Here is a 25,431-nt window from a genome sequence, read left to right on the forward strand (position 1 = left end):
TTCATGGGGCTCAGGAGGGATTAAATAGTTCCCATCTCAGTTTGTCAGGCTTTATGAGCAATAGATTTGTCTGCTCAATAGAGAGAATAATAAAAACAAGATGAGACCTACACTCTTTAGTCATATTAGAAAAAATCCTTTAAAAAACCTAAATGAAAAATATCTGTAGCTCAGAGTGACACAGTGTTCGTGCAATAACCTTCACATTAATTAGCATCCTTAAATTTCTTACAGAGTGCCCTTCATTTTATTTATACCCAGCACTGAGGCTGCCTTTCTAAGAGAGGGGTGTCCACCTCTGGTTTGTAACTACCAGATTGTAGCATGCACGCGCACAATCATTGAGATACTTAAGGGATTATCACATAAAGTGCATAGTAAATGACAGACTGAAGCTCACTATAAAGAGCACATATAAATATACACCAAGAAATGAACTTCAGCCAGTTTTTAAAAAACCCTGTCACACCTAATTTTAGTTGGTAAGAATACCTAGAGTTTATTTTATCGAAGGAAAATATGTCATCTGCATTAGCAGGAAAAAAATTGCAATTACTTTGCTTGATAGAATCCACATGAGGTTAACCTTTAATATCACTGAAAATGAAACAGTATGCAGTATGAGTAATTATTTCATTATATTCACAGTAATTACGAAGCTGAGTAACTACTCACACTGTCTCATTGGACAGACTGCTGCAGGAAAAAAAAATACTGACTAAGCACAGCAATACTAGGCTTCTAATTATACAAGTACTTATTTTGCACACAGATTTACTAGCAGAAAAAGTAAAAAGGGACCCTTGGTGATCTTTGATGTACCTGAAAGGGCAAATAAAAAAAATATCCTAAAAGGTACAAAGTTTTATGAAAAATGAAGGAAGAGCAGGACAGAACAGGGCAATAGATTACCGTTCGGGTTAAGGACATGACAACAGAAACAACACTGTAAGGTGCAAGCATCAAAGCTTTCTCTGACAAAGTCAATATGAATTTTTATAAATGATTTTCATTTAATCAGCATAATCTTTCTTACACTTAGTAATTCCATATGGAAAGTCACAATAAAATCCTGTTATAGAGAGTAAAATTTTTAAAGTTTTATTGGTCATTTAACTTTTATAAAATAAATCCTCCCTTTCACAGTTGAAAGCATGCAGGCCGTATTGTTGTACATGCACGCCTAAGTTCACAAAAGTGCTCCTTCATGTTCGCTTTAATGCAGTTCAACTCTTCTCACCTAAATGTGAGCAAGCCTAGCACACAGCACCATTTTTATTCTACATGAAAAAAATTGTATATCACCATGTGACAGGCAGTACCTGGTGTTTCACTGTTCTTCCTAATTCTGTTACGCTTCTGTAAGAAAGGAGCTCATGGATGTGCTCAGGGAACTGAGGCAGTGGCAGGCACAGGGCTCCAGGCACAGGGCTGCCGGTCGGTGGGACATGTGGGCAGGCTACGACAGGCACTTCAAGTGCTAAACTTTAGTCTAAGAAACCTTGGCTATTTCTTTCTCACCCAGTTTTAACAGTCTTTGGGTATTTAGGTGATGCCTACATAAATTCTAGGCAGAGTGATGTCAAACCCATAGTTTTCTGTCCTAACCAGTTCATCTGCTCTTATTCTATAGTAATGATGTACATAAAATTCTTGCTCTCACATATGTATATATATATCTCTATGTGTGTAAAAGAAGACAAGAAAGAACATGGATATATGATGTATTTTTAGATCATGGTGGATTTTATGCAGTAGTAAACATGCCTGATATGGCAGAATTATGTAGTTTTCTGAAACATCCAATGACGTCACAAGTCCTGTCTTGAAATATATTGGCAAGCATAATGCAAACCACTGCTGTGAGGCGGAAGATATTCCCCATAAGATACCTCTACAGGCCCTTTTGAAGAACTTCGTATACTGGGTATGTATAGGAAATGGGAAGAAATGATGAACCACCTAAATTTTGGTGAGGGAAACCAGGAAAAGTTTAGTTGGATAGAGCCGATTTCATCAAGACTAAATAAATCAATGCAAATTACCGATCTAAATTATATTGAAAACAGACTGAAAAAGGCGGCTGTTCATTAGAAGAAATGGCAATTCAATCTGGCAATAACTAGAAGAAATATCAGACAACTGAATTCAAAGGAAATCTCTGAGACTTACATGGTATTGCCCTATCAAATGTGACCTTTACCTTTATTTGCAATACAATGTAGTTATTGATCGTTTCCTCAGCCTAACATATTTCTGCTTGCATCTCTTTCCACTTTACATCTCTGTGATTCTTTCATGTTGAGAGACATTAAAGTTTCTCAAGGAGCTGCCTGGGTATGACCTGTCCCAAGCTCTGCACCGCTGCACGCTGCTCTATAGGTCCAGCGTTACCTGAACATATGGGACCTATGGGATGAACCAAGTTTCACTGCAGGTGGTGCAAGGATGGGAATGGCATGCTGCAGTTCACGTGTCTGGGAAGAGCTGCTCCAAGAAGAGCAGGACTGGGGCTGATGCTGCTAGCTCTGGCAATGGTCTGCTGGTGGTAGGTTGTCCATTTCTCCCTATTAAAGGCTCCCGTGCATCCGATTTCTGCCTGCAGCCACCCAAAATCTTTGCTTGCTGGGAAAGCCTGCCAACTCCATTTATTGTCACGGATGAAGGATCCACGGGCTGCTTTCAGCAAGACGTAAATAGCAAAGCCGGGTAGGAACAAGGGAGCGTGGAGGCACAGCAAAGGGGCCGGGGGAGGCAGCGGTGTGGGAATGCGCCAGGCGAGGACCACAGGCAGTCAGGAAGAGGAGGATGGGGAGGGCAGGAGGCAGCCAAGAGAAGCTGTGGGCAGCACAGCATGGCACTGAGAGCTAACGTGATGTGACAGAGGCTATGAGAGAAGTATGACCAGCCAACTGCATGTAAGGGATAACAGTGACAGGAGACCATTGCATCTGAAGGCTGGTCATGTGATGGTGATACCTGGGACAGGGGCAAGAGAAGGCAGAACCTTGCCTGCACCAAGTTGCAGAGATGGTAAACAGCGATGATCAAACAGGCTGTACTGAAGGTTATTCCGAGTCGAGAGCTTCAAATGTGAATTGTGTTAAGAGCGATACATGCAAGTTAAAGTGTGGGTCTGCCTTGTAAGGTTCATTATAACAATTTAGGTTAGAAATACCAAGGAATGCTTATTTTTTCTCATCTACTTTTGTAAGCACTGTTTTTCTATTACGCTGCAGTTAAAAGTGTCCTTAACAGCCAATCACATATAAAGTAAGCATGAAAAAGCGGAGTAGAAGCCAGAACAGAAAGAACTTCCCTTCATAGATGAGGCTGAATTTATGAAATAGGTAGAAAGTTTCTGTCACAGGAGAAGGATTTCACTTAATGATATTTAGTGCACAAAGATTAGTGCTACATGACAATTGCACATAAAAATTCGAAGAGATGTTTAACATTGCCATTAAGCCCGGATTCTATAGACACTGTGCACTGTATTTACAAAGGAAAAAGACCCTCCCTGCAGTCCAACAGTTGATTTAAAACAGTTAAGCTTTCAAATGCTGAGAATAATTTTTCAATCAGTCGGTAGACATAGGAGATTTACAAGGAGGAAATAGAGATTTCTGTTATTTTAATTTTGATTTAGAGATGATTTAGCATATTGCAGCTTTCAAGTCCTGCAAACCATTTTTCAGTCAGCTGAGATTAAAGTCCCTAGCAAGATTAATTGTAGAGTTGGGATTAAGAGATTTTATAAATCACTCAAATTCAAAAATAAAGCTAGCAGAGTGCTAGGATAATGATAGATATATACATATTGTATCAGCTACAGCTAAATTGAATTGACACTGTAATAGACTGAACGCAGTCAAATATGAGAGTAGAAGTTATTAATAAAGATTATTCTTGATAAAAATGCAGACACCACCGCAGTGACAATTCCTGGGGGGAAAGTTCTCTTGAAGAGCATTCATTTTTCTACAAACACCTGTATGAAAGACTCTTGGTGTGGCTCCCTGGTTTGTCAAGGCTTTCTGCCTCACGAGGACAGTATGCAGGATAATTAAATTATTGCCCTTCCTTCAATAACTATAGTGTACATAATGATGCGGTGTTAATAATTTGTTGTGATGGCTAAACTTTACAGATCTCAGATCAAAAGGTTGCATACTTGGGAATTCACCAATTTCTTATGTGGACTGAGGACAGAAACTGAGCTGAAATTCTTTCTGTCAGATCAGGCTGACTAAAATATGTGATAACCCCTGTTCATATACACGTGTGTGTATATATATACACGGACACCCACAGATACACCCCTCCCACACAAGAGACATCTAGTTATGCGTAGCTATATATCCCATTCAATACCCCAAAGAAAGAGACAGCAAAAGAGAGAACTTTCCTTTGTTAAAGCCAAGGGGCGAACTGTCTGAACCCACTAAGGATGAAAGGAAGATAGTTAGCAGGAAAAAGAAATCTCAAAGGTATTATAAAAAAAGGTTGAGGAGTCATTAAGGCCCTGGAGAAATGTAAGGTTATTCCCTTGGCAGGCCTTCTAAGTATTTTTAGTTATTTATTTAAGTGGCTGCTCTGAACAGGGCATAAGCTTTCTCTGTTCTTCAGCCCACTGCACTACAAGGGAGATACTGTATTTTTGGGCTGAAGCAAAACCTCACCTTGTGACCAAGACTGAAGCCTCAGCAGCATCTGGCCTTTAGCAGAAGGTGAGATAATGTCCCCATCTATGCCTCGCTTTGTCTGTTCCATAACTTCCTCCTGTCTGGCATCTCATAAACCCAACGCGATACTTAGGATGCAGCTGAAAAGAGAACGGTGATTCCGCAGGCTGCCTGCTTTCTTGCTGACTCAGCCAACTGGGTGCTCAGCTAATTTCTGCAGTGCTACAGAAACTTCCTCGCAGTGGAGGTGAGGAAATATTTTTAATTGATGAGACCTCCCAGAAAGCCAAAGTTAATTTGTCAGTTCTCAGATGAGCTGTTCTAAAAATCGTGTTTTCTGGTTGTAGAGATAAATCGGAGTTAGGCTGGGATGGCCCTCTATCACTCCTACTCAGTCTGCATCAGTCACACATAGATAAACTTTTTGGGGGTTTACTCCTTGGCACAAAGGTGCTGCAGTTGTGAGTGATGCCAAATGTCGTTGCTTTAAAAGGAAAGCAAAGCTGAAAAGGTCAGTGACCTCTGGCTCCAAAAATACGGAGTTCAGTTTCAAGGCATGAGCCAAAGCTGAAAGACTGAAATAGACTGACTGACTTCAAAGGGAGAAAAAAAGAGCATCATGAGAGCAAATTACCTCTGACTTACCACGTGGTATATTCTGTTTTGGTGAAGAATAACTTAATTTGATATGATGCTTATGGCTTAACTTTTGAGAGACACTGACAAGCTAAAGAGAGACAAAAAGAAAACTACGGACCTGGAGGGGAAAGACTTGTTGGTGCAGACTGGAAGGGAAACCTGACGGCAGTGATGCATTGCTATACAAAACTAGGAAAGTGAACTGGACCACAAAAGATAATTAGAGGATGTAAAGAATAGAGATAAGGCTTTGAAATCTTAAGAGGATGTGATGTTGAAGGCTACAAAGGTGTAAAAAATGAAGAAATACATAAAAATGAAAGTTTTGGGTAGACACTTTCTATTTCAACAAAACCTGAATGAATGAGTGATTCACATTCTTTTACGTGATAAAGACAAGTGGGAAAGCAGGTTAACTATCTAGAAGAACAAGTGAAAATTATACATTTGTTAAACACCCCCCCAAATATAGGCCAAACATGTTTTCTTCATGTGCAATTATGCTCTCAGATGTTTAATTTTATTTTAAATAATCTTTTCCAATATGCAGCAAGGTGCCCAATGATCAGAGTAGGCATCAATGGTTTATAGAAGGAATCTGGATCCTTCAGAAAATACGGAGAACTTTGTATAATCCAAACCAAACAATGGTTACACCACAAATGTATAATAAATAATAACAATAAAACCAATAATAATAATTATAATAATAATAAAAAAATCCAGATTCCACCTTCAATATATTTTTCTTATTTTAAAAATTATTTTACCCTTCCCAACATCCATGTGCATCATGCACATGCACAATAACAGAGTGCACAGCATCTGAGAATAGATAAGGAAAAGGGATTGTGGAAATCTTTCAGCAGATTTTAATACACTTTGGATTAGGCCCTTTAACAGTAACTATGTTATGTGACATGGATATTTGCCTTTGGAACTTCAGCCTGGGTCAAGTAATTGCATCTGGGAAATACAGTTTCTGTTTCTTCCCAGGTCTTCTGTGGTCACATTTTTGGAAGATCAATTTTGACAGTACTCATTTAAATGTTTCCTTGCTTCATAGTAGAAGAGGGATAAAAATGGCCCACAGAAATCTCAGGAGTAATGTATGAATTCAATCACAGTGAGAAATGTGAATTAGACCCTTTCTGCTATGTACTTACAGGGACGTAATCTTGCCAACACTCAGGAATACATTTTATGTCTTTCTCAGTACATTCCACAGTCTTGTACTTTATCTCTAGATTTTTTAAGATGATTGAGCCATAAGAAGTGGGACTATACTTAGAAAAAATATCTAAGTTGATCTTTTCCCATAATCCTAGGACCTATGATTTTGAGAATAGCACCAAATATCACAAATCATGCAGTGAAGTAGAAGAGATGTCAACACACAGTGACACAGATAGCACTGTACCATGAGGCCATATGTTACGTTCCATGCACTCACTACCTCCCTTTTACTAGAAATAAGTGTGTGGAGAACATATTTAACCACCCTTTCCCAATGATGCCGACTGGCAGCAGCTACCTTATGACAAGCAGTCATCTTCCCACGCTGCTTTATACAAGGGATTTTTCGAACTATTTTACCTATGAATCAGTTTGATAGGGTCTGGAAAACAGGTGTAATGAAACAGCAACAGGTTGAGAGATCCTACAACCTAGGATCCTACAAATCCTGTCATTTACAACAGTGGCTGAAGTGAACAGAATAAGAATGCACGTGTACAAAGTATGCTAGCGACATAGTTCTATCTGACGTTGTCCCCTCTGCACATGTACTCATTACCTTCTTACAGATAACAGTGTCCTTCATCATAAATACTGGCCTTTTAGTAATACAATATGGCAACAACAACTCTCTCATCCTGTATCAAGCAGTAAATTTTCATATAATTTATATGCACATGCTTCTTACAATGACAACTGGCATTGAGATGAAGGCAGACTAAAAAAATCTATTACAAAGCAGGACAAGAACCACCTCTTTGCTTGATATTTCATTAATAATCAATGCACAGCTGCATTACTCGTGACTCAAAATAATACAGCTGCCAAGCACAACTGAGTGTGGACTGAAAAAGTCTTTACCTCATGGTGAAACAGCAAACTGGACCTTCACCTTCTGTTTTAAAAGGATGCCTATTGCATATATTGCCTCAAGACTCAACAGATTCAACAGAGAATGACAAAAGATATCCCTCCAGCTTGTCTTTCAGATCTAGTTCTTTACATATTAGGTTTGGATCTCTGAGAGAACTTCAAGCTCTATTTTATACTCAGTAAATCCATTTAGTGGATATGCCAATATCCCCTAACTAATATAATTTTAATTTGCTGGGGGACTGAATGTAACCCTTACGTTTTGGCTACTGCAAACAGATTAAGCCCAGGAAAGAAGCAAACAAAAGAGGACTGTTAACACAGACCTTGCAAAGCAAGTCAGAAGTCTGGACTGGCCTGGAGTGGGAGGGAGGCAGGGAGAACAGGGCATTGCCCCAGCTCAGTGTGCTCAAAGCTTTAACTAACTGAAGGAGAAGTTAAAAAAGTTTCAAATTCTTTTATGAAGTTTCATTTTTTTTTTTCTCCACAGTGTAATCACAGTTACCTAAATCAGAAAATGTGCAGTCAGCAAGGTGTACAACTCCTGTAAGACTTGTCAGTGACCTCAAAGCTTCCCTAAATTGGAACACTAGAAGTGCGAAACAAAGTTAGACAATTTCTAATACTGTTATACTGACCCATCTTTAGGTCACTGGCTAGAAAGTCCAATTTACAGAATGCCAAGTACTTTGAATTCACATCTCATTCTTTTTTAATTTTTTTTCCTGATAATATCCATGCTAGCTACTATAAACATAACCACTGTGGCATTAAAATTCCGTTTATAACCATTTCTCTTTCAATAGTGTACTCACAGTAATCAAATAGAAACCAGATACTCTCTCTTTTAATGCAACACCCTTCTATTACAGACCAGCGTGGCATATCAACTTTTTCACAAATGTGTCAAAAAGAAGGTAAATACTTTTGCTCCCATAGCTCCTCCTGCGAAGATGTTCCAAAGCCTCACTCTCCACACTGGCAAGGTAAACAACTGACTTCTTTTCACTTTGTTTCATAAAAGCAGGCCCATCAATTTATTTGACTCCATTAACAGCCCTGTGGTGTAAATTTTCCCAGCTTCTGTTCCTCTTAGTGAACATGTGTGTTAAGAATTGTACTCAAGTCTTCCAGATAAGGTCGTACAAGTGTTTTGTGTGTGATATTGGTAATTCCTTATCTGATGCATCTTAGGAGTGTATTTGCCTTTTTTATAGATGCATTAGATGAGTGGTTTGTAATAATCCTGTGATCACCCAATAAACCCCCATTTCGACATCTTCCCTCAGCAATTACTACTACTGGTTATCGATCATATTCTACTACTACATTTCACCCCATTTCTGTTTTTCCAGTCTTCATAATCACTAGATTTTTCCTGTTTGGCATTCCGAGCCTACCTGAACAAGGTAATGGTCTACCACCTTCATGTTATCAATACAGTTCTATGTTTGTGGTTAGTGTTGTTATCGATAACATTAGAAAATTAATCCATATGGAATTCTGTAAATCTCTGTCTTTCACTCCAGTTTCTTGCCTTTGCTGCTGTATTTCCACATTCTTCTAGAAAACTGATGCAAAGCAATTACTTATAACTTTTTGAACAATAGCGTACCTTGCAGCTGCAGAGGTCATTTATATGGGCTAGTGCAAAAGGTGCGTGTTTTTGTCAGGCTGCCACAGACCCCTGGTGAATGGTGTAGGTAAACTGGAAAGATTACGTATCTTCAGTTGCTTATAAAGGGTACAACTCAAATATAATTGCTTTCATATAAGAAACAAATCCAAATCAAACAAAGTACTGTTGGAAATTATGCAACCATTTGCTAAACAAATCCACAACCATCCAGCCATACTGGCAACATACAGGCAAATTTTAGGCAGTTACTTGAAATCTTTCCATCAAAATGCTCAGTTTAAATAGTCACTATTGCCTTGGAGGCTTTATGTTTCATCCTACAATGATATACCAACACATACATGAAAAAAAAAATCACAAGGAGAGGACTCCTATCAGACTTATAATATCCTCCTACTAACCTTAGGTGGTTTAAAAGGATAGTCCGGTGAAAAGGTAATGTCAAGGAAGAAAACTCCACCTTCATATACAGACCCTGGAGGCCCCAGTATAGTTGACCTCCATTCATAAATGTTGTCTCCTTTGGGTCCAGCACTAAAATAGAAAACAAAAATACAATAACCACATACAATCAAGAATATACTCCATCAGTCATACTCTACCAGTAGCACTGCTGGTTTTGCGATAACACTACAAATCAAAATTGCATATTACATTCATTAAGTTAGTCCTGGATAAAACATCTAACTGGTGTCCTGTGACACTTTTGGTGAAGTAATATATTCAGTTAGGAAGAATTATTAAAATCACATTATAAATTATTCAAATAAGCACAGAAAAATTTCTGACTGCCTTCTCTCAAATACTTTAGTGGGCAGATGTGAAGTATTTACAGTGCAAGGATACAGGGACTTACTTTGCTGAGATGTCTTGTTACTGTCTTGCCTCACAAGCCATGCTATTTTCACCTACCTCCTCATCCACCTACCTCATCAGTCAGTTGCAGTATAATTACATATATTATTATACAGCACAGACTGTACTAAAGACTGAGCAGGGCACAAATGACCTTGCAGCTGCACTTTCTAAGTTACTAACCTAAGGTCTCCAGTCACCAGTACAGAAGGCTGCTTTACTCTGCAATCATTACCGTATCTTAAAAATATTATAAACAGGAAGCGGGTTAAACTCTTGGATTATGTTAATTCAAAGCCCCCGTTTAAAAATACAGCACTGAAACAGTATTTAAAATGTACAAAACATAATCCTTACGTGCAACAAGAAAAATCTCTCACCCACATGGTCAATTTCTGAAAAAATAAAATTAAAACCTAATAAAAGTTCTTGGGCATGACTCTTCCACAAGCCAACACAGCCTCCTTTCATACAACATAATGCTTGCCCATAGAAATACATACTTTACTCAGGGTGGCCTCTTAAGGAATATGAAGACTTCCTTTTGGTTCACAGCCTGCTGATACCAGTCACTGATACAGGATGTGAATTTCAATTAGGATCAGTTGGGACGGTGGCTTCTAAATATCTGACGAATATGTTTCAGAGGAAGGCAGTGCTGGTAGATATTTCAAATAAGTGACGTGGTATTGTCTTAAGGCATTTCTTGTGATACAATTCTTGCTACGTTTGCAATAAAGATTTCCACAGCGTGCAGGGGTTTGTGAAATAACCCTGTGTGTAGAACAGATGAAAGCTCTTGGCTATGCTCCATGCCTCACAGTGTACCCAAGGCATACAATTATTATACGACATCATGTCATGTTCACTGCTCAACTATTCATTTTGTTCATTGAAAGTTAATAAAACCCTCTTTCACCTGAAATTCCTTGGGCCCTCTTCAATAAAACTTCTGGCTGCATGATTCCCTGCATACAACTGCGTGACTTTGTACTGTGAAGTGTACTTCATTAGTCATGGTACCTACATCAATTTTCTATAATAGCTGTTAATGCTTCCTGGCTTTCCAAACTATGCGCTTTCCTAACAAAAATGGGTTAGAGATACTATAACATTATGGAACATTCATTTTCTATCAGCCATAGTAACAAAACTAGCAATTGTTTTAAAGATAAAATCTGGCTTTTTAGAGTGTCACAACAGCAGAAGTGTTGCCATCCATATTTCACAGTGTCGATAATACATCAGGTTGCTAGCTGCCAAACAAATTTAATTTACCCAGTTCTCAGTTTGCATTAACCTTTGAATAATAAAGCACAGCTGAGACTGCTGTAAAAAACAAACCAGTGAATGAATAATTAAAAACACCTCCACTGCCTTTAGAAAGACCAATCCTGAGTCAACAGGGAAGGTTTAATTGTGACTGAACTAGGCATTAAGGGGCTAATTGAACTCTTTATAAGCCCAAACAAATGTGGTCCTACAGCAGTACTATGGTATACAAGGTTCACAGAAAGTAAAACCCTAAAAAAAAAAAAAAAAAGATCAGGCAATTAGTTCAACTAGAAAAGGCAAGAAGCAGGGGCAATCTAAATCTTACATGAGAAAAAGCTCATAATACATGAAGGAAATCCTTTCCCATTTTCTGCAGAAAAACATTCTAATATTTGGAGGAGCAATGACTCAGTTGATGCCAGCAGGTTAAAATGGAAGCGATATAAATGTCGGTCCCAGAGAAGTGGTTGGAAACGGCAAGTAACAAAAGCAAGCCCTGTCTTTTTTAGACCTCATTTAGCCAAGAGGGAACGGTTGGGCCCTTCTGGGGCTTGAGCAAGGCTCACTTTTGATCAGAACCCTCTCTGACAGTGGCATTTTTGTAATGTATATTATTCTTATTTGTTTTGCCTATTTATTTAATTGCATTAACATTTGAAATGAGCAGTCATTAATTAGAAGAGTTGGAAAATGCTCCATCTGCCAGTTGAACTGTTTCGGCACGTCCAGCTACAAGCCCAGCCTGATCACATTCTGAGGATGCTGATTAACATTAATTGAAGGTTTTCTTTGCAAATGAGAGATGAAGCTTTATTAAGTATTATTATTAATTTGAAGAATAACTTGAATTGTATAAAGCGTGGGAAGACTGCTGTTACTGATGTTGCCTGTTGAGTGCTTGCTGGCAGCAAGGCTGTTCAGCCGATGTAAAATAGCGATCCATGTGCACAGGCAGCCGCTGGTATTAAGGGCAACAGCGTGCACAAGCATGATGTTTTTTCACTTGCACATTAATAATACAAAAAGTTTGACAGGTGTATTATCTTTGTTTTGCTTCTTTCCTAATTGTTAAGCCTTTTATTTATCCACACTATTGGCAACCAGAGCGACGACTCATCAGGCTTCACCAGAGAAAATTCCCATATGTGCAAGACCTCAGCCAAAGCCTTATTCTATAAGGTTTATAATGCAAGCGGATTTAATTGCCCTTCTCTCTACATGGATATCTGCCCAGCACACTGAAGCCCAAATGTTTTACATTCAGTATGATTTATATTCCAGCTCTATTAATGTTACTGGCAACCAAACCACAGATCTCAAAGAAAGGAAGCCAAACATCTCAGTGCCTGAAGTTCTGTTATCTTTGGAAGGACAGATTCAGATGTGCACCCGCTCAGCGAAGGGCAGACTAAATCTGCCTTGAACTCAACTGACCCAGGGCCAGAGCATACACACGCTGCCTGCTACTAACCTACTGCTAAATCACTCCGTTTCAGGGGAAAAATAACAGCGGCTGTGGCAGCTCCAGGTGGAAGTGGCTGAACTATTAAGGATAAGGTGGTCAGGAGAAGGACAGGTCTGCTGTCAGACCAGCAAAGCAGCCTCCCAGTTTGAGCCGTGATGCTGAAACCCTATAGTGACTCTGCAGGATGAGGCAACCGAGGGGCTCAGCAAGAAGCACGTGGTGTGACTGCAGCTGGTACTCCCCATGCTTCCAGTGTTAGCTCCCAGGTAGAATTTGTAACATCGGGCTGAGAAAGTAGAGTTGCAGATAAGGGCCATGGACACTTGAAGTTATCAGTGGTTTGTCGGGAGCTAGCCCTCTGCTGTTATTATTCCCGACACGCCACAGAATACTGCACTTCACCTGCTGGGGAGGCCTTGCTTTCTGGAAGAGCTGGGGTAGGTGGACATGGAGCCAGCCTTCTTCCTCTTCCAGAATGACATCAATAAGGGTGTATGAAATTCAGGACATAGGAGTCAAAATATGTAAAATGGTCTCCATTTTATTCCACTCTCCTTCGCCTCTCCTTACATATTTTTGTTTTGCCACTGCTTCCCACATACGTACTTGCAGGTGAAATGTATGCTCATCAGTCACAGTTAGCAGCAAAATACTTTAAAAGCTACTATAACTGAATTAATTTTGCTTTAAATATGCCTAAATGCACTGAGTATCTTCTATTCCCTCAACATGTTTTAGGCAGGCAGCCACTTGAAAGTAGTGCTGCTAAAAACTGCTTGTCCAGTACAATGCCTCATAAACACCAAACTTTCCCTGCACTTAGAATATCCTAAAATAATAATTTCAAAATAATGTTTTAGGAGAGTTGTATGGAAACAGCAGCATCTATGAGACATACCAGATGAAAACCTATCTGGAAAAGTTATGAAATTACAGGTGACTTTTAGTTTAATCAGAGCTGTTGTTTGTACAGAAATTTACTCCATTTCTAGGGAATGACTACAAAAAGTGAAAATACAGAAGGTAAAAAAAATAACAGTATCTCCCTTGCGTACCAAGTATTCATATGGAATAAATTAGTCAAAATAATGTTATTATTTTCTAATCTAACTTATATTTCTTGATGAGGGTCACATGCTTCACCAGCATCTATAACTGGAGGTGGCATAACGTCCTGGTGTGTTTCTGCTGATGTGGAAAATGAGGACTAGTTTAGTGTCTTCCCTTCCATTCTTGGTCTCTGAAACTTTATGGCATCCACTTTTAAAGTGTAACTGTACTCTTTAATACAAGGAAAACGCAAGCCTGTGGCACAAAACAAAGAAGTAAGAAAAGGACTTGTAACTTAAATTACTGTCTAGATCTGACACATGAATGGTGTGTGGGGGAAAGCAATCAGGCCAAGTAAAACAGGAAAGTGAGATGGTCAGGCGGCCTTCCCATTCCACAAGACTCAAAGAAATGGAAAGATTCCTCTGGACTGGGTGAGTTTAAATTAATTTTTATCCTCTTCCTTTATAACAGGATAGAATAAAGCAGGACCAGGATATTATACTAATTTTGTCATGAACTCACTTTCCATGGCATTGTCTATTGCAATTCATACTTATTCCTGCATTGTCTAGCCTGAATTGGTTTAGCACACAGAAACACACATCAGAACTGGGGTTCCTCTGCCCTACATGCAGTCCATGGAGGATGCAGTCCCTCTCAACTATCTTCAGAAACATGACAGCAGAAAGAAGAGGGTAACCTCAAGTCTCTTCCACTTCCCTTCCTTTTACTACGTGGAGCTTTGCCTTTACTGTTGAAGAGACTTCCTTCTGAAGGGAGAAGCTCACCGCAGAATCACCGCCGTGTGTAAGTATTAAAACAGTTTGTTGCAATCCTACTTCTTGCACATCTCACAGTTATGCTGGAGCAGATCCTGCACTTAGCTGCCCTCCATGAATGCTTCTGGGAAGCCACTTGCCCAGAGGGCAAAGTGGATACAAAAGTATTGGAAGGTTGGCAAAATGGTTCAAGATCACAGCTGGTGAGAGAAGAGGATGGACGTGACAGAACAGAAGCCTGCAGATTCAGCTTTCATAGATACATATTTCAAGATACATCTCTTGATAAGCCCACAGAAAGCCTCGTTAAAATAAAACCCATATATACCTTTGCTCTCTGTTTTGAACGTGGTGCCAATACTGAAACTGGTCCTAAGCAAAAGCATTGCTTTGGTCTGCACCGCAGCTCCGGTCTATCCCCGAGCTTGGGGGCAGCCACAAGACCAGCACTGGGGCTGTGCTGGCAAAACGGTTGCTGAATAATCTCGGTCTGGGAAGAGGACCCACCTGCACACCCAGCCCAGCCCCATTCAACAAAATGCAAAAATAGTGCCATTGAGAAGCACTGGCATCAAAGCCCTGTGAGCCACAGCTGTGTGTCTTTGGCTTTGGACTAGACAGTGCCAGCAGCACCGGTTATCTGTTTAATTTCATCTGCTCTTCCCCCAATTCTCTCTCATCTTCATTCTGGAAGCCCACCTGATCCACCACCTCTCAAGCCTTCACCCTTTCTCTTCCCTTGTTACCAACAACTCTTCTTTGCAGAATCTGTATTTTCTATTTTCTGCTGGGGGGTGGTTTCTTTCCCACCCCCTCTCTGTAGGGTGATAATTCATTTCTCCATGATGGTGGACCCTTACTCCCTTCAGGTACATGCAGATCCCCCTCCCCCTCCCATCCTCTTTCTTTTTCTCTCATCAACAGTGATCGGCACATCCTGCTATTTTTCATTTTTCTCCAGAAAGGAGGAGGGGGTGGAAAATGGTGCAGGGGGATTTTATTATGGTACAGCAGTCACTCATTTTGTTTCTTCTCTTCCCTGTTGCGCTTCTTCTGCGATGTAGAAAATGAAGAGCAAGCAGAGCGGATGCTGCAGCAACAGTGGCATAGGGAAGGGAAAGGGAGTCACAGCTGCCTACCCAGATGCTACAGTGATATCAGTAGGTACTTTTATAAATGTATGTAATAAACAGTTGCCACAGCAGCCAAAGGAATACATTTCTACAAAACAAAAACAAAGAGATAGCAGAGAGCACTGAGACTGCCTGTGGCAATGGGCACAGTTGTATGGTTAATAACACCTCTGCTATGAATAAAATTAGCAGGCTAGTCTCTAAGCAGTAAAATCGAAGAACAATTAAAGAAATAAACTTCAGAATTAGAGATAAGTGCTTACTTCAGCTGTAATATTGATGACTTAAACTGTCATCAAGAAATAACACCCCCCCCCCAAATTTGTACCTTTAGAATGCATAACCTTTTCTTAATTTCTTTTTTCCTGAAAATCTGCTGATCATCTGAGAAGATGCTCATGGTTCTTATTACTTATAATCTAGACCAAAACTAGAAATTTTTCAGCATTAAATTTGAGGCCCAAGAGATCTGAATTACTCTAAGAAAATTAGTAATACACATACGTTTTTAAAGAGTTGTTCATTTCACTTTAACTAGATGCTATATATGTAGTGAAAAAGCTTGGCTTTCCGTGATCTAACACTCAAATTTGAGTCTATTCTAGATCCAGTATTTTTTGTCACCTTGCAATATTACTGGGAATTTATGCCTCACACATGTTGGAATAGCAACCTAATTAGATGAGGTAAGCATGATTTTTTAGTAGGTATCTCTCATTAGACTTAATTTTTCATAATGGAAACTGAGGGTGAAATGACTGGGTCACTAGTCACTCAGAAAGGTTTTGGCAGAAAGAGAAACTTCAGACAAACCCCTTACAACACTTAGTTTCCATTACAGAGAGAGAATTCAGCTGAAAAATTTGGATCAGACTTTCTTTCAGTTTGTCCAGTTTTCTGACTGAGAACATCTTTCCATAAGAAACTTAAAAAAAAAAAAAAGTACTTTTAGGCAAGCAGTAAGAGAAGGAGGGTATTAAGACATTTTTCTAACTCATGCTACAATTCCTTCAAAGTGGTTATATCCTGCTTTTAGCAAGTGCTTTTTATTGAAGCCAGTTACCATTTTCATCTACACTTTGGAACCAATATGCTTGTGGCAAATGCGATTGGAAGAGTATCTAGGAAAACTGATCCCAATGAGCTGTCAAAGGAGCAGTAATGTATTACAGGATAAACCTAAATACTGCTTCATGTGCTTATTGAGAGCACTTGTATACAGTACGGTATGGTATTTTTTCGTTGTCAGTCTTCTCTGGTTTTAGGAAGGTGTCTCTAGAGGTCTATTTATCACCCAAAGCGATATGGCAGTTTAACTTTGGGCCTTCCTGCCACTTTATTTCTTGCAACAAACCCCCACCACACCAGGTCAGTGTGCTGGAAAGTCTGCTACGAGGCAAATCCTTTTCTCCTTGTGATTAACTTTCTCTGCCTTCCTGTCACTGGAGCCATTACAAATTATTGGCTGAAGCTGTGTTGTGTTTAAAATGAGTTAAGTTTTGGCCACAGTAAAAATAACAAACAGATTAAGACCAAGTGAATATCACTTTGTTGATTTTATTATTCACTTCTAAATAATGCCACTAAAAATTATTAAAAGTATCCTAGCACTTTAGCAGACTGGTATTATTCAACGAGCACTTGGATGCTTCTATTCTCTAAAGTCCTGTCTTCAGAGCATTCCTGAGATAGACACCATCATGAAGAAAACCGCTTCTTAATGCACAGAATAGTTATTTATATTATAGTATCTACAGCAATTTATTCATTGCAAACACCATTACACAGTGTATGATCACAGCATGCTGAGTATTCACAATGAGATTTTAAAAATGGCAATTTTGTTAAGTATTCTCCACTTTGTTCAGCTGAACAAAATTACATAAAACCCTTCACAGAAGGCTTTCCTTGTTCAGCACTGGAAACACTCATTTGCCTCCTATTACATATCTATAGGCTTAATTCCCTTTTGCCACATCTTTTGTTTCTTTTTCTTTACAAGCAGTACCACCAACTGTAGTTCCAGCTCTTCTATGCCACCAGAAATAGACTGTGTAGTTTAAATAAGATAAAATATCTATAAGCCTGATTTGCCTCTATGGTAAATCATATCAAGCATGATTTGTAGCCACATTTTAGCAAAAGAGAAAAAGAAGGAATGAGAAACACTACAAAATAATGAACAGACTGTCCTGGGACCTTCTATTATGGCCTCCAACCTTGCAGCTTGCCAAGTGATATTATTTTCATGTTACTCCTCCTAATCTGCTTTTCCTTGAGTTTTTTTTTCTTTCCCAGGATTACCATTTACTTTTCAAAATGAAACTACTTTTTAATTTCACAACATTTCTCCTTATGCACAACAGCTGTAATTTACCATTCTGTCTTTCCTAAGTTAAACAGAAAACATGCCACACAACAGTGGGGTGGCACTATCAGGCACTATATTTTAAGATTTTAAATCTAATTTAAAAGGATGAGGTTACTGAGTGCAGACAGATAACACAGAAACCCCATAGCAGCTGGAAGATTTAAGAGGTGCAGTTGGGAAGCAAGCATTCTTTAAAGGAGCACTGACTTTAGTTCCTGTGGAAACCTCAGATTCAACACGAGAGAGAGGTAGACAGGGCTAAAGCAGACCAGCTCAAACAGACTAGAAAGACCTGCCATGAAAGGGTGCAATATACTGAAATATATAGATTTGAAATCCATTTGATATGTTGGTTTGATCACTTATAAAAAAAAATACTCCAAACTCCTGCACTTCATCAGAAATGACGAAAAATGAAAAAAAAAAAATCATGCACAATGGATTAGCGATGAATGGATCAGCTGAACTTCAATTAATGCCCCCTTCACTTTCTGATGATAGACTTATGGTTTCATGTAAGAAAATTTTTTAAGTCTTACCCAGAAAAGATCTCTACAGTATCTAAGAAACGTTAGTGTGAAGCTATTCTGCAATAGTCAGCCATTTCAGTAATTGAGAATGATTTACACAGGATTATTTCTAATATATGTACACACACATTTTCTGATTATTATGAATACTGTAAGCAAGGCAGTAATGTTTTTCAATGACTGCATATTCTCTGTTCCTCAGAAAAGTGCTTTTCTGTGTAACCACTAGTCATTGTATCGTTCCCTTACTTGGAAACTATTTATTCAACTGCCTGTAAAGAGGTTTGATTTGCTCAAGACTGTCATCTTTAATAATCCTGTCTACAAAGCAGTTGTATAAACAGGAGCCTGGAAATTTGGAGACCTTATGCAACAAGAATTATTTAGTAGCATTTTTTCTGAAGGGGCCCCATTCTGAGATTTCCTTTTGTGACATTTTGGAGACTTCAGTTTATATACATAAGCTGCTTGTAAAACTGTCCCAAAATATTCATGAGGGAAAGCAATGAGAAGAAAATTTAAAGAAGTTAGTATTTACAGAGGGATATCTCAAACATAAAATACAGCTGTGTAATCAACAAGCCTGCTCTTCTGTCCATTCTGTAAACAGAGGAAGGGGCCCGAATACAGACTCCCCTCATTTCAGCGAGAGATTCACACATGCTTACACATGAAATGCTTGCTTACACAAGGAACAACTCTGTATTATGGCACAGATTAACTAACATGATGTTAAACACATTATAAAACAAGTCATTTCCTCCTGAGTAAACAAGCCTATAAAGCCAACAGGCACAGAAAAAAAGGAAATTTGATTCTGAAATCCATATACTTCAAAAGCAGATTCCTTTTATTTAGTCAATTTAGTTAAGAGGCTGCCTTATTTCTCCAGATCTCTGGTAAGTAGAAGAAAACACACTTGGAAATTGCGGGCAAATGGACGCATTTTCACAACCTTTTTTCTTCATTTGAAATTATTCTCGTACTTCAAATATGGAGACCAGCCATAGGTCCAAAGTGAAAGAAACATTAAAATGTCTCACTTTTTGATTGAGACTGATTGTCCTTATTGCAGGCCCTGTTGTGACTTATCAGAAGAAAACACCGTTTATAGGCAAATTTCTTTGCCATATGTGTGAGGACTGAACAGTTTATACCACTTGACCGACTAGTCAAAATAAACAGGGATTCTGCAGATTTTGGGGAGCATTTACATGAGACTGGGACCTGGTAATGTGGCTTCTTCTACTTCAGGAGAATATTGTTAGGACCTCTTCTCTGGAATGGGGGACTTAGCTGGATCCATGACAGGGTAAACAGAAAATAAAATATATGCAAAATTTCTCATTTTTCTATCAGCATAATTTTCTCCTAGGATCTTTTGGGAGGGACTCTGGGGCTGAGGTTAGGAAGGGCTTATGCAGGACCGAGCTTTCTGTTCTGAGGTTGCTGGAAATCCTCTCCAAGTCAGACCTGGAGTTACGAAGTGAACTTACTAAAACAGTCCCAGAAACCGGTTATCCCGCAGACTTCACTGTTAGAATGCAGTTGGTCCATTGTGGTTTTCAGTAAAGGTGAGCTTATTTGGGACAACTGAGGCTATGTTCTTCTCAGTACACAGCCCTCCACTGTGCTCCTAGGATCAGGAATCCTGATTAGAAAACCCTTCCCTATAAATGGCTTAGTTTCATCCCTTGCTTTATTCAAAAGAATTAGGATGGAAAGATGGAAAGTGGTCCTGGGAAGGATGATGGCAAAACTGGTTCAAGAAAAGGGGACTCGCTTGTAATCTGAAAGGCATAATGAAAGCATATGGCTGGAAGAAGAAGTCCTCAGCCTCTGTTCTCAGGACGGGAAGGCAAACAACAGGTATGCAGGTACTTGCTCGTGAAAGTGGTCTTCACCTTAGAGCTGGAGAATTCAGAGCTCTTTAAAATCCCTCTCAAGGTTTCAAGTGACACTTCCACTGCTGTAGGCCTCACACATGATCTACTGCAGAAATCATGCCTTGTCTAATGATGAACCAACATTTCTAATTAGTAAGGGCGAACCAGCATTCTAATCTCTAAATCGTAATCAATAACTATGTCACAGAAGAATTAAACTTCACATATATAAGACCTTGTAAAAACAACCACAGCGTATGTTCCCTACATCAAGATATAATACCAACAACAGTTGAAATTGCCATTATAATTTCCTTGGCAACAAGAACTTGGAATCCTTACTCATACAGATGTTTTTTGCATGATAAAAATCACATTGGTGTTATTTTCTTTCCCATTTTCAGTTCCAGCTCAGCTGCAGTGCTACCTTCTCTCATCATTGTTTATTCTGTAACATTACCAGTTGCATGCATTAAGTGACAAACGACTCTGAGTCAGAGGTACCACCACCAGGAGAACCACGGAACACTACACTAAGTCATACTGAAACTCACAACACAAAACTAATATGTAGCTTAAACTATGAACACTAGAGTTATGTTACTTACCTTTATCACGCGTTACCATTTATCTTTATTATCCTAATCACGACTGTTTAAGCCTTGTGTATTCAAAGCAGGCAGCTGGAGCAAATGGCTATGAGCTACAAAAGCGTTCATCTTATGGTCTCTGGTTCAGTGCTAGTCTTGATAGCTTCTGTCCATATTGTTCATATTTGGAGGCTCTTCGGTGGTCTGCATCTAATTAGTAGGTTTTTTACAAATCCATTTCTTAGCAGACAGATGTCCCAAGTCATAAGAATATCACTGCTCTGACTGCAGCCTTGCTGGCAATGCTGACTGGATGGAGGAGGAGATACTCTTTGGCTGCTGCATGTGCTACCTCTTGGTTGAGACCCTGATGATGCTGTAGGAACACATGCAGACAGCTGCCTGACTTTATCAGTTAGTCACAGGTTAATTAGGAAGGTATCTGTACTAATTGCTGTAACGATCAGTTAAGGACTCTTCACAAACACCATATTTGGTGTAGTAGTTTTAAGAGAAAAAAGTCCTGCCTTTTTACTAATGCAGAGGGAAGGCAAGGCGGAGGTATTTAAAGCCATATTACTGTTCAGTATCTTGAATATGATCAAACCCAGCAGTAGCTCACCTGTATTGCTTGTGATAATTTAGCAAAAATCTAGCCACCTGAGAAAGATTTAAATATTCCATTTTATGTATTAAGAGGAAAAAGTGCTCCTCTGTCAGATCATATTGAATCACAACAGCATGCGTATGTATTCTTGTCACAGTTTCTGCACTTTTTCTGTTTTTGATGCCTTCAAAATAATCTTTTTTTAAATTAATGTACTTGCCAATTGTATATTCTGGAAGGGAGAGCAGCTGTTTCCTCACAACTGTACGCACAGCCTTTTGAAGAAAATTTTGTTTATTAATAGTAATCTGTTTTTTTCATAGCTTTGCAATTTCTTAGATAATAGGGTAAAACACAATTTTCCTTTCATGTTCTCTGCATACTGAAGAGACAGATGCAATTGCAAGAAACTACTTATGCTGAGGGCAAAACTTAGTACTGCTTAATGTGATTTAATGACTAAAAATGTGTATCATTTATAGATGACATCTAGTACTCAGCTAAGATATTATTATGGTCAATGAGTACTCTTCCCTGCTGGTTAGTAAAAGGATTTGGAATTAAATCTGTTTTTATTTTACTTGTTCAAGTAGACGCACTGAAAGCAACCCAGCTAACCACACGGGTAACACAAATGGGATTTAGTCTTTGCTCCTAATCTTTTTCTAGACAGAAGCTCACATATAACTATATATATATTAACTTGAAACACAGAACTGGGGGAAGGGGGAAAAAACAGGACTTAGAAAGGCTATTTTACAGCTACACAGACATGTAAACACCTCCAGGAACTTTGCTTAATAAGGCCAGCTACTTTCAGCTATCACTCCACTGCCCGTGACAATCTGCATGAAAGCATTTCTTTCTCCCCCAGGCAACACTATCAAGTTAGTGCAGTTCCCTCGAAATACAAAAATGATGTATTTAAAGCTAAATGTATAGCATATGGAGGACTGGAGCTGTGCTACGAAGTGCACCCCCCTCACTCAAAGGCACTCAGGCATGCCAACAAATGTGCCTAAGAAAAGTGGCAAATATGACAGGGAAAATGTCAGAATACAGAAATTGTCTGTAGATTTTAACTCCTGTCAAGAGACACTCTTGTGTAATAGAGATACCACAGGGCCTACCCTCAAGACATGATGTACGCAATGAAGCACTCAACTCAGCAGTGTTTAATACATGAACACTGTTTCCCCTACAGGACACATTACTTAGCTTTTCCTAAAGATACCAAAGTGATTTACATGCATGTTTACCAAACTAGGTGAATTCAACCCCAACGCACAGAAGCTATGAGTGACAGTCGAGTTTCCTGGGAAGCAAAGGCTCAATCCTGTGCACTCAAGAGTTGATCCAGTGTTCAGTGATGCCAGTGAAAAAACTCCCACTGACTTCAATACATTGAAATGCACAAAAAAAAAGCATTTACAAGCCATTTGTAAATCCATAAAATGTCATGTAGTTGTGCTTGTAATCTTAAAATCTAATTTTAGTGAGTCTCGTTAAAAAAAAAGCCTTGTGTGTGCAATTGTGTGCATTCGAATGTATGTTGACCTACTTCAAATTGTTTTCTGTTTATCACGTTAGGAAACGTATTCTAAAACCTCATCCTCAGATGATCACCCCCCCCCCCACCCCAAACCTTCAAAATCAAAAAGCAGTGGATGGTTGTGCAGTCCCCACAACCACCAAGCTTTGATCAAGTTTTTTTCCTTACAGCAATATTTTAGAATCCTACAGAAATATGAACCAAACTTGTTGATTTCTGGGCCTATCACTTCTGCAGGGGTCTGAGATTGTGCAGAACAATTTAAATACAGTTCTCTGACATTCAGAACTGAAATGTCAGTTCCTGTGTGAAATAAGAGAACACAGTAATTTGGGAAGTCTATTAACTTGTTGCACAAAACTAGATTTATTACATTTTTGATGTACACTCCTTCATAAGCCATTATTCCAGATTTAAATAATATTTCTATTTTCATTTGCATTTCAACACTTATTTTCAAGTAATTTTATCACTCATGGGGATTATTGTTGGGTTCAGGACTCTACACTTACTAGAATTTTAAAAAAATTGGAACACTTTTACAGGGGCATGGTTTAGTGGTGTACTTGGCAGTGCTAGGTTAATGATCTTAGAGGTCTTTTCCAACCTAAATGATTCTATGATTCTATGAATATTTTCTCTGCAGAGGTAAAAGGTCAAACTGAGTAGCACTAGACATGAGAAAATGAATTAGCAAACTGAAGGAAAGATAATCAGTCTGGCTTCCAGGTTAACTTTCTGTTATTTATTGTATTTTTTTTTTTAATCTTTTAACAGCATGCCAGTCCTGTGCTCAGGCTTGCTGTGCTACCACAGCAGAAACTACACAAAAAGTAACAATGTCTAAAAATCACTCCCCATTTCAGAAACCCATCCCCGCCCTGCAAGCCACTCCCTCCTAAAAAGTCCAGAGCAATGAAATACCCTTTTTGTTGAAAATCAGGAAACTGAGGTCCTGGCAAACTGACAGGTAAAGTAAATTTATCTTCCTCAAAAACACGATTGTGTGAATAAGAGGCGTTCACAAATGGTAGCGGCCAGCTGCTTCCTCACATGTGACTGTAAATACTGCGTTTAAAAACAGAATCATAATATTTACAAATAGAAATTACACACAGTGTGTCTTTCAAAATCTGTCTGCTATTGTCCAGAGGTTTTTGTGGTAAACAAACCAGCATAAACAGTGGGAAGCAAAAGTGGTTTACAAATAATTTTATTTTTTGCAAATGAAGCAGTATTAGCAACATCAACAGCACTACTCTTGGATTGACACTGCTGTCTTATTTTACTCCTCTAACTTCATAAAACCAATAAATATATTTTACTTCATAAATTGAGGAGAGTCTGCAAAAAGTAAGTTTTTCTCACCTTGCATGCTTTGGAGAATTTATCTAAAACCCTGTAATGCTCAGAAGCCCATATATCTTATTGTATAAATAATTCTATGTCTGAACTTTCTTCTATTTCCAAAAAATGACAGGAGAGATTTAGTGCAAGTTAGATGTCACCCTCACAAATACAATTTCAATTTATGGTTATCAATTTAGGCAAATTAGGATTTCCCAACAATGCTAATTAAAAGTTTTGTATTGACATATCTGTTGTCCAAAAAATCAGATACCTTTTTCATCCCTTTTCATCTCTGTTTCCCTATATTGACCACAAGTATTTTTCATTTGTGGGCTATAAAACATTACAGTTATTCATTACATATGGCATTGGCATACCTGTTATAGCTACCTAGTGTACATTTCAATACTAAAATACATTTCTCAGTTTAATACACAGCTAATGAATCAAATAAAATTCAAGTGGTTTGGGGCTTCAAGTGACGTTTTAAGTTATTACCCCTGTAATCACATCATGAGCAGAAATGGCCTTGTACCTCTTACTCCATGGTCAGGCAGTTGCTGTGAAACTCACCATAATATTCTTGCTCTGTGGTTTATAATTACTTCCAAATTTCAGAAAATTGGTATTATTTTTTCGGGAGTGTGTGGGGTGTGTGTCTGTCAGGCTAGGTGCCACAGATGCCAAAAAATAAAGAACCAAGAAATGCATATTCAAATATACATCCAAAATTAATTTTTCAGTATTTTAAACAAAAGATTTTGCTTCATTAAAATACTTCACACCTCCTCATCAGAGACTGCCCCAGAACCAGAAACTCCTGACTGGGGAGTGGGGGCAGGCAGCTGTTCCCTTGCGGAATAGATTTTCAAACCCTTTGACAACCCACGCTTAAAACATTCTTCATTCCTTC

General features: G+C 38.8%; 1 protein-coding gene across 4 annotated transcripts in view; it reads right to left on the bottom strand.

Moving 5' to 3' along the window:
• LOC119146759 (ubiquitin-conjugating enzyme E2 E2) overlaps window positions 1-25,431 on the bottom strand; it is a 217,811-nt gene that overhangs the window by 29,079 nt on the left and 163,301 nt on the right. For all 4 annotated transcript variants that reach the window (XM_037384921.1, XM_037384922.1, XM_037384923.1 and 1 more), the window contains one exon: window positions 9,474-9,606. In XM_037384921.1, the coding sequence (XP_037240818.1) occupies window positions 9,474-9,606 (133 nt within the window). The remainder of the gene's footprint in view (window positions 1-9,473; window positions 9,607-25,431) is intronic.

This window comes from Falco rusticolus, chromosome 4 (assembly GCF_015220075.1).
Source record: "Falco rusticolus isolate bFalRus1 chromosome 4, bFalRus1.pri, whole genome shotgun sequence".
Lineage (NCBI taxonomy): Eukaryota > Metazoa > Chordata > Aves > Falconiformes > Falconidae > Falco > Falco rusticolus.